Below are 11,109 nucleotides of genomic sequence, written 5' to 3' on the forward strand. Positions count from 1 at the left end.
AATTTCAATTGCTGGTTCATCTATGTTGTTCTTTGTACAATTGCTGATTCATCTATGTTGCTCTGTGTACAATTGCTGGTCCATCAATGTTGTTCTATGTACAATTGCTGGTTCATCTATGTTGTTCCGTGTGCAATTGCTGGTCCATCAATGTTGTTCCATGTACAATTGCTGGTTCATCTATGTTGTTCTGTGTAGAATTGCTGGTTCATCTATGTTGTTCCATCTACAATTGCTGGTTCATCTATGTTGTTTCGTGTACAATTGCTGGTTCATCTATGTTGTAATGTGTATAATGACTGGTTCATCAATGTTGTTCTGTGTACAATTGCTGGTTCAACTTTGTTGTTCCATGTACAATTGCTGGTTCATCTATGTTGTTCTAAGTACAATTGCTGGTTCATCTATGTTGTTCTGTGTACAATTGCTGGTCCATCAGTGTTGTTCTATGTACAATTGCTGGTTCTTCTATGTTGTTCCGTGTAGAATTGCTGGTTCATCATTGTTGTTCTGTGTACAATTGCTGGTTCATCTATGTTGTTCCATGTACAATTGCTGGTTCATCTATGTTGTTCTAAGTACAATTGCTGGTTCATCTATGTTGTTCCGTGTACAATTGCTGGTCCATCAGTGTTGTTCTATGTACAGTTACTGGTTCTTCTATGTTGTTCCGTGTACAATTGCTGGTTCATCTATGTTGTTCTGTGTACAATTGCTGGTTCATCTATGTTGTTCTATGTACAATTGCTGGTTCATCAATGTTGTTCCGTGTACAATTGCTGGTTCATCTATGTTGTTCCGTGTACAATTGCTGGTTCATCTATGTTGTTCCGTGTACAATTGCTGGTTCATCAATGTTGATCTGTATATATTGCTGGTTCATCCATGTTGTTCTATGTACAATTACTGGTTCATCTATGTTGTTCTTTGTACAATTGCTGGTTCATCTATGTTGTTCCGTGTACAATTGCTGGTTCATCTATGTTGTTCTGTGTACAATTGCTCGTTCATCAATGTTGTTCTGTATATAGTTGCTGGTTCATCCATGTTGTTCCATGTACAATTACTGGTTCATCTATGTTGTGATGTGTACAATTACTGGTTCATCTGGTTCATCCATGTTGTTCTTGTTACATCTGGTTGTTCATCTATGTTGATCTGTGACAGGGAGGGATTATTCTAACAACTACAGCGGATTGAATAACAAGAGTTACACGAGTTAGAAATGATAAGGAAATATCTTTAAAGTGTTTGTCTTATCCAGATACTCGTTATTCGCACTAGTTACCCGTCAGAGGGCATATATGTATAGTTCTGTGGACAATGATAATAAATAACCATTTTAGTCATATAAGACGGGAATATGCAGCCTCGATTATCCGACAAAACAGATTCCTTTGGGCATTATAGGCAAAATATCGGTGAAACTTTTATGAATAACTGAAAATCAGTGAGATCATTTATCATCACAATATTTTAATTTTTTGTAGACATTTACATGATTTACCGATGCAATGTTGATATTTTATTCGTGGAAGAGACTTCTTTCTTTTGCTGCTTCGGTAAGCAAGCATTAAAATGCAGAGATGTGGAGAAATGGTCAAGTGACCTACAGAATGACCGAGGACAACGTAACGGAAATATACTGAGGACACACTGGCTCTTCTAATGCGGTCTTAATGTCTAACCTTATGTTCACTCGACCTTAAAACAAAATCAGCTCAGAACGTTAACGTTAGCTAAGTTACGGTGTGGTACATTGCCATTTGAAATCGAACTCAAACGCCAACCAACACCTCTAGATTATTGGGCATTGTACTTATTGCAGCTATAACATAAAAGAGGAAATCATTTCCTCACAGAATGTCCACTGTACTCTGATGTAAGATATTACTTATAGAAGGAGTCTTCAATTCTGGATCCGCTTTCCAAGGTTCTCAAAATTCGACAAGTTGGTCTTTCTGATGCAGTGCAAACCTCTACCACTGCACTAACCTGGCCGCGACTGTGTTACCATGTTTCGACGCAGAAAGAACGCAACGCTTTCCCTCTTAAAATACCAACTATCTTCTGTATATTTTTATCAAGTAAATGACTATCTGGTAGCTTTGGTGCGTGTAGTGTACTATATTGTGTATAACGGGCTTTGTGCAATGTCCTAAACTGGGCGGCAAAAGAAAGTATAGGTCAAGTTCCATAATCGATAAAAAAATAACAAGAAGAGGTTTTGTTGTGAATTATAATATAATCTAGGGAGGGGTAACAAATGATTGATCAACCACAGTTTGAATGAAATTGTGTTATCACAAAAAAAATGTAAGCTCAAGGTAAATAATGATGGGGTAAGAAATTTCATTTTCAAAAGTTGTCTGAAATGTCACCAAAAAAATTGTCAGACACACTACAAATTCATTGTCGACACAGTTGCCTTCAATAGCGTGTATGACCTCCAGCTGCCTCAATGCATGCTGTGATACGCCGCTCATCGATGACGTCAGTCTTCTGATGACGTGGACTGGAATCCGTTGCAAATCGTCTCTCAGGGCCTGCTGCAATTCTTGTCTGTTGACGGGAGGCTGATGGCGTGCTCTAATCTGTCTGTCAAGATGGTCCCACAGATGTTCAATAGGATTCATATCGGGTGAGTGGGCAGGGCAGGGCAAAACGTCAACGTTCTGTTGGTTAAGAAAGTTCCGAGTCAGTCTTGCAGTATGGGGCCTGGCACTGTCGTGTTGAAACAATGTCCCCTGCTGTTGGTTTTGTAGGAACGGAAGCACAACTGGCTGCAACACTTGGTCTCTGTAGTGCACAGCGTTCCGGTTTCCCTGTAAGATCACCAAATCAGTCTTCTGATCTCCACAAATACCGCACCAAACCATGACACCTCCCCCGCCGAATGGATGGACCTCTCGAATACACGCCGGAGCCAAACGTTCCCCTCTGCGTCGATAAACTCGTTCTCTGTCGTCATTTCGAAACAAGTTCAACCGACTTTCATCAGTAAACAGCACTCGACGCCAATTTTTCACTTGCCAGCGTCGAACCTGCCTCGCCCATCGCAGTCTCAGGCGTCGATGTTGAGCAGTCAGTACCATTCCCCGGAAAGGACGATACGCTCGGATTCCAGCAGCACGAAGTGGTCGTAATACTGTACGTTGGCTAATGGGATGTCCCAACGCTGTTGCTGTCGTCGCGGTCGCCGTTACGAATCTGTTTCGCAGGTGAATGAGCCGTATCTGACCGTCTTCCAGTGATGTTGTCATTCGGGGTCGTCCGGTTCAAGGCCTGTCCTGTGTCCTCCCTGCCTGCCTGTACCGTTGAATCAGCCTGGCTACTGTCAATGGTGTACAACCAAACCTTCTGGCAATTTGGACCTATGTTGCTCCCATTTCGGCCATACCGATGGCTCTCTCTCTCTGTTCCTGTGACAGTCGTGTCATTTCTTTTGTGTGCTTTCATCACGTGTGGTTATACCCTACAGACGACCGCATTTATACAGCTAACATGCACGTACAGTTTATGCCATAGGCGGGAAAGCTGTTTCACCATTTTTTTGTTACCGCACGAGCGCCGTCAAAGGTGGCGCGTTCGGATGAGATGTTTTTTGGTACCTGTTCCTAGGCAGTCATATTCCCAATACCAACTTTCCACTAGTTATCGGTGTTGTTAGAATATTACAAATTGCCAAACTATACTTTCTTTTGCCGCTTATAATTAGTTTATTATATGTACAACTATGAGCTGTATGCTATACTAGGTTCATATGTGTGTTGCATGCACTTATGTGTTCAAGCGAATGCTTATATCATGTATAGTTGGCTGTGTGCGCAGAAAGGTATATTATGTACAGACGATACACAGTTTGCTGTGCGTACAGAATAGTATGCTACATGCTTGTGTTATGAATACTCTAATGTATAACATATACTGTATATTGAATTTCAGTGTGTTTTAATGAATTTAATGTCTCACAGACTTGAAGGCCGAATCATGCATGTATTTATGGCATCGAACTTTGTTTTCCTCTGTGCAACAATATGTGACACTTAAATGCACTAATCCTCTTCTTCTTCCTCTTCTTCTTCTTCTTCTTCTCCTCCTCCTCCCCTTCTTCTTCTCCTCCCCTTCTTCTCTTCCTTCTCCTCCTTCTCCCCCTCACCTTCTTCTTCTCCTCCTTCTTCTCCCCTCCTCCCCTTCTTCTTCTTCTCCTCCTCCCCTTTTTCTTCTCCTCCCCTTCTTCATCTCCTCCTTCTCCTCCTCTTCCTTCTCCCCTCCCCTTTTTCTTCTCCTCCTCCTGCTTCACCTCCTTCTTCTTCTCCTCCTCCCCTTCTTCTTCCTCTTCTCATCCTTTATCTTCTTCTTCTCCTCCTTTTCTCCTCCCCTTCTTCCTCTCCTCCTCCTCCCTTCTTCTTCTCCTCCTTCTCCTCCTCTCCTCCCCTTCTTCTTCTCCTTCTTCTCATCCTCCCTTCTTCTTCTCCTCCTTCTCCTCCTTCTCTCCTCCCCTTCTTCTTCTCCTTCTTCTCCTCCTCCACTTCTTCTCCTCCTCCTTGTTCTCCTCTTCCTCCCCTTCTTCTTCTCCTCCTCCTCTCCTTCTTCTCCTCTTCCCCTTCTTCTCCTCTTCCTCCCCTTCTCCTCCTCCCCTTCTTCTCCTCCTCCTTCTTCTTCTCCTCATCCTTCTTCTCCTCTTCCTCCCCTTCTTCTCCTCCTCCTCCCCTTCTTCTTCTCCTCTTCCTCCCTTCTTCTCCTCCTCCCCTTCTTCTCCTCCTTCTCCCTTCTTCTAATTCTCCTCCTTGTTCTTCTCCCCTTCTTCTTCCTCTTCTCATCCTTTTTATTCTTCTTCTCCTCCTCCTCTTCTACTTCTTCTTCTTCTCCTCCTCCTTCTTCTCCTCCCCTTCTTCTTCCTCTTCTCATCCTTTTTCTTCTTCTTCTCCTCCTCCTTCTTCTTCTCCTCCCCTTCTTCTTCTCCTCCTCCTTCTCCTCCTCCCCCTCTTCTTCTACTCCTTCTCCTCCTCCTTATTCTCCTCCTCCTCTTCTTCTTCTCCTCCCCTTCTTGTTCCTCTTCTCATCTTTTTTCTTCTTCTTCTTCTCCTCCTCCTCATTCTTCTTCTCATTCTTCTCCTTTTCCTTCATCTTCTTCCTATTCTGTATCCTCCATGATATAACCTTCTCTCTTTCCCAGTGCCCGATTATTGAACCGAGACAAAAAGATCCAACAAGTTGAATCGCATAAACCTTTCAATAACAATAACATTTTCCCTGACCATGTATTTCCCTTAACATCATGTGAAACGACCGTGTAGAGTACAGTATACAGTACACGAAGTTGCCTACAAAATCCCACAAGAAAAGGGAGACATCAGCAAGTACATTGGGTGTTTTATCCCTTTCGCCTGAAATCATAAATTGCTCTCCTTGATACAACTACTAGCAATGTCAAGATCTGGATTAGAATTCAGCAATCCATACTTGTCAAGAGGCGACTAACGGGATCGGGTGGTCAGGTTCGTTGACTTGGTTTATGCATGTCATCGTATCCCAGATTGATGCGTAACTGGCTATATGTGCCATATTTTGTATAATTTAGTTATATGTGCACTGCGCAATATCTTGTATAATTGGTTAATGTGCAGTATGCTATCTTGTGTGCAATTAGCTGTATGTGCAGTATGTTATATGTTGTATAATTGGCTGTATGTGCAGTATGCTATATTTTGTGTAACTGGTTATATGTGCAGTATGCCATATTTTGTATAATTGGCTACATGTGCAGTATGTTATATGTTGTATAATTGGCTATATACGCAGTGCGTTATATTTGGTAAAATTGGTTAATGTGCAGTATGCAATGTGGTGTGCAATTGGCTTGATGTGCAGTATGTTATATATTGTATAATTTGCTATATGTGCAGTATGTTATATTTTGTATAACTGGCTATATGTGCAGAATGCCATATTTTGTATTATTGGCTGTATGCGCAGTATGCTATCTTGTGTGTAATTTGCTATTTGTGCAGCATGTTATATTTTGTATTATTGGCTATATGTGCAGTATGTTATATTTTGTATAATTAGCTATTAGGGCAGTATGTGATATTTTGTATTTTGTATAAATAGCTATGTGTGCAGTATGCCATATTTTGTATAATTGGCTATGTGCAATACGCTAAATTGTGTACAACTGACTGTGAGGTATTTGCTATGTTACATACAACTGACTTTGTGCTGTATGCTTTGTTATGTACAACTGACTTTGTGCTGTATGCTTTGTTATGTACAACTGACTCTGTGCTGTATGCTTTGTTATGTACAACTGACTCTGTGCTGTATGCTTTGTTATGTACAACTGACTCTGTGCTGTATGCTATGTTATGTACAACTGACTCTGTGCTGTATGCTTTGTTATGTACAACTGACTCTGTGCTGTATGCTTTGTTATGTACAACTGACTTTGTGCTGTATGCTATGTTATGTACAACTGACTCTGTGCTGTATGCTTTGTTATGTACAACTGACTCTGTGCTGTATGCTTTGTTATGTACAACTGACTTTGTGCTGTATGCTATGTTATGTACAACTGACTCTGTGCTGTATGCTTTGTTATGTACAACTGACTCTGTGCTGTATGCTTTGTTATGTACAACTGACTCTGTGCTGTATGCTTTGTTATGTACAACTGACTTTGTGCTGTATGCTATGTTATGTACAACTGACTCTGTGCTGTATGCTTTGTTATGTACAACTGACTCTGTGCTGTATGCTTTGTTATGTACAACTGACTTTGTGCTGTATGCTATGTTATGTACAACTGACTCTGTGCTGTATGCTTTGTTATGTACAACTGACTCTGTGCTGTATGCTTTGTTATGTACAACTGACTCTGTGCTGTATGCTTTGTTATGTACAACTGACTTTGTGCTGTATGCTATGTTATGTACAACTGACTCTGTGCTGTATGCTTTGTTATGTACAACTGACTCTGTGCTGTATGCTTTGTTATGTACAACTGACTTTGTGCTGTATGCTATGTTATGTACAACTGACTCTGTGCTGTATGCTTTGTTATGTACAACTGACTCTGTGCTGTATGCTTTGTTATGTACAACTGACTCTGTGCTGTATGCTATGTTATGTACAACTGACTTTGTGCTGTATGCTTTGTTATGTACAACTGACTCTGTGCTGTATGCTTTGTTATGTACAACTGACTCTGTGCTGTATGCTATGTTATGTACAACTGACTTTGTGCTGTATGCTTTGTTATGTACAACTGACTCTGTGCTGTATGCTTTGTTATGTACAACTGACTTTGTGCTGTGTGCTATGTTATGTACAACTGACTTTGTGCTGTATGCTTTGGTATGTACAATTTACCTTGTGTTGTGTGCTAGGTTTTAGTAGACATGTCTCACTTACTTACTGTTGGTGATTTAACGTGCGCGTTCCGACAATTTATAGGTGGAAGTATTGAAATTTTGAAATATGCCATACCTGAAGGTGGGGGGACTGGGGGAGTTTGTGTGGTTTTGTGTGTTTATAGATTTAGGACTTTTGTTTTATTTGTAGATTGTTTTTAATATTTTAGATGCGGCCGAGTAGACCTGTTTGGATTAGGTATATGTCTAGTGCCTTATGGGTTTGTAAGTTGTTTAATGGGTTTAGAAGAGTTGGTAGTGTCAACTGGTTGTTGAGGTTCAGTGTAGTTTTGAGTGTTGTTCTATGTTGTTTGTAATGTGTGCAATGTAGTAATACGTGTTCGGGGGTTTCTGTTACGTTACAATGTGGGCATTTACCAGTTCGATGTTTTTTAATAAGGTGCAGGTATATGAGTTTAATTTAGTGTGGCCTGTTTGAATTTGGGTTATTGCCCTATCAATTCTCTTTGTTCTGTGATAGATTTTTGTATTTTTGTGTGGCTCTTGTAGCAAGTGTTTTAATCTGCTGTTTGATTTCTGATATTTGGTTTGCCACTTTTGGGAAGATGTTCCCTTAGTGATATTTTTAATTTCGGTTTTAGATATTGGTATGTTAATGCTTATTTCTTCTAGTTTTAGTGCTGATTTGGCTGCCTTGTCGGCGTGTTGGTTGTCATACACACCGACGTGAGCAGGGATCCACATTAGTTCTATATATTTGCCTAGTTTGATGTGATTGTTGGCGCTTTTAAGTATCCGAAGTATTAGTTTTGGACGTTTTTTTTTAGTTGTCAATTGCCTCGAGCCCACTCAGTGAGTCTGTAAGGATTAAGGCTTTTTGGTGTATTTTAGTTTGGGCGCTGTGTATGGCTGTTACTATTCCCATTACTTCTGCTGTGAAGATTGATTGATTGTTGGGGAGCCGATTTGCTTTCTCTTGTAAGTGTGTTGATGTGGGTGCCGAAACATGTACGTTTTGTGTCCGGGTCGAAGGACCCGTCTTTGTAGATGTGATTCCAATTTGGTCATTTTTCGTGTATGTGTGCTTGTGTCGTGGTTCTGGCGGTATTTGAGTCAGTATCTGACGAGCGAAATATGTATGTAAGTATGTATGTAATATGTATGTAAATCAGGCACACTTCTATAAGTCTAGATATCTGTCCAGATAGTTTAAACTGACTTCATTTCACCACGCTTATCCTTTTACGTTGAATCAAATTGGAAGTTGCGAAAGTTGTCGGGTGCGTCACCTTCATTGGGACCCTCGATCTATTGAACGGTAGTCGTACTTTGTAAATGGATATAGCTCGATTATATAATGTCTGTGGAAGCTCAATGCATAACTTATGTAGGATGCAAACCGAATTTGATGCGTGTGACAATCTTGTTTGGTTTGATAAAGTGTTTGTTAATATCCCTCGCTCACATTAGATTGCTTCAGTTCTGCCTTTAGTTGCAAAATGAATGACGTCTCGCGATTTTTCATGAATGAAAAAAAAAGTAGTCCCGGTGTGACAGAGGTCACGGTTATCCAATCAAAACGAATAAAACAAGGTCAACCTTGTACGACACACGTGTGACGTACGGATTTAGTATCTTGCCACCTGTATCTTCACCACGTGGGTTATAAATATGTAAGTGCCTATCCTATCATCGATACATCTGTTTGGAGCTACAATATCAGCTGGCATGAAAAAACGGCTTAACGTCACTTACACTCTTCAAAAAAGTCTTTATGTATTTAATATGTGTGTTACACTCCCAGGAATAACAAATGGTAAGTCTATTCAACTGCTTCGTTCTATTGATAACACATTGGGACAACTTGAATTGCTCTCTCTGGTATAAAATACACTCTTCAAAAATAAAGAAACGCACAGGTAGTATGTAGTTCATTGAACATGACTACATAAAAAATCTGGTATATAAATTCGATATATGTTATTGGAAAATGTTGGTGGCCTGATATTCGACAAACGATGCAACAAAACGCAGCAATAGTCTATTTGCAATGTCTTAAACGGCATTGTCTTCACACTTGTTCAAAAATGTCATGGAGGAAAACAGTAAAGCAAAATGCGCATGCAAGTTATGGTATTCGTAACTCGTGGTAGCTGCTATAAATAGGCAAGCATAAGCCAATAATTTGTCATTCAATTGTCAACATTTTTCAAGTTCGAAAATGCCGAAACTCAGCGCTGCCGATGGGAACATCGCCATAAGACGTATCCAAAGAGGGGAATCGCAGTCTTCTGTTGCACGCCACTTCCACGTCCACCACAGCACCATTTGCCGCCTTTGTGACCGAAACACACAGTTCAATTCCACTGCAGACCGTCCGGGAACCGGCCTACAAAGAGCTACCACCCCTGCACAGGATCGCTACATTTGACTGTTCCACCTACGTCATCGCAATGCCACAGCTACGGAGACTGCAGGACGCATCCCTGGTTTGAGGAGGATATCGGACCAGACTGTCAGGAACCATCGGGAATCAGACCCAGAAGACCAGTTATCGTCCTTGTTTTGCAACAGATCCATCGACAGCGGCGTTTGCGTTGGTGCCACACCTTACAGCCTTGGAATTTGAGAAACTGGAGACGAGTGTGGTTTAGCGATGAATCACGATTTCTTCTTCACCGGCGAGATGGAAGACAACGTGTTTATCGTCGTCGAAATGAGCGTTTTGCACCACATTGTGTACGTGAATTCGACAATTTCGGTGGCGGTAGTGTCATTGTGTGGGGGCCATATCCTACACCACAAGATCTGACTTGGTTGTGGTTCAGAGAAATGTGATGGCAAATCGCTACATAAATCAAATTCTTCAACCTCACCTTCTTCCAATCATTGACCGCTAGAGGGAGGCGTTTCAACAGGACAACGCTCCAACGCACACAGCTCGTGTCACGATGGACAACATTCATTATGCCAACATCAACGGCTTGCCCTGGCCGTCGAGATCTCCAGATCTCAACCCAAACAAACACCTCTGGGATGAACTTGATCGACGTGTACATCAACGTCAGAACACGCCGCAAACATTCCCACAACTGACCAACGCGTTACAAGCAGAATGGGGCAGAATTTCGCAGGACAGAACTCCAGTCACTTATCCAGTCAATACCGAGGAGATGCAGAGCCGTGATTGCTGCTCGGGGCAGTGACATGAGATACTGAGATCAACAGATCGAAAAACGTACTTAGCTATATTGACTTCGATACCCTGCGCTTCATTCTTTATTTAGAGACTTATTTGTTGTTGTGTACATGTTAATGTTTTTAAACATATTTTCGGTAAGATTATTCAAAGCCAGTTTGACATTTCGTTTGTGTACCATTCCAATTTGTGTTTCCACAATATGGTTTCATCATAATAAATATTAAACATTTATTTATTATTAACAGTTATTTCAAAGTATGTTTCATTTTCTTTTGGTAAATGTATAGATGTTCTATTGGCGTAATTCATTGTTACTGCTGAAGTACAAAATTGCGAACGTCTCAGAAGAAATAATCCGATCCAAAAATTCATTACAAGCAGAAATCTTACATGCTCATATCATGTATTTTAATAATTAACATATTTTACAATAGCAGAAAAGAACCAAGTTCAATTCTGTCAAAACATATATTTTTTTCAACTTTGGACACCACTTACCCGCACGAAAAACTCTTCACGTTTTTATATTTGCCA

The 11,109-nt window shown here is 40.8% G+C and overlaps 1 protein-coding gene across 1 annotated transcript; it reads right to left on the reverse strand.

Moving 5' to 3' along the window:
* Positions 1 to 1,095: 1,095 nt before the first annotated feature.
* On the reverse strand, positions 1,096 to 4,823 carry LOC125377266 (conglutin alpha 2-like). The gene is made up of 3 exons (XM_048390168.1): positions 4,533 to 4,823; positions 4,160 to 4,294; positions 1,096 to 1,158 (listed from the first exon to the last, which is right to left on the reverse strand). The coding sequence occupies exons 1-3, from the start codon at positions 4,821 to 4,823 to the stop codon at positions 1,096 to 1,098; spliced, it is 489 nt and encodes a 162-aa protein (XP_048246125.1).
* Positions 4,824 to 11,109: the final 6,286 nt, after the last annotated feature.

This window comes from Haliotis rufescens, unplaced genomic scaffold, assembly GCF_023055435.1.
Source record: "Haliotis rufescens isolate VD_foot unplaced genomic scaffold, xgHalRufe1.0.p SCAF_85, whole genome shotgun sequence".
Lineage (NCBI taxonomy): Eukaryota > Metazoa > Mollusca > Gastropoda > Lepetellida > Haliotidae > Haliotis > Haliotis rufescens.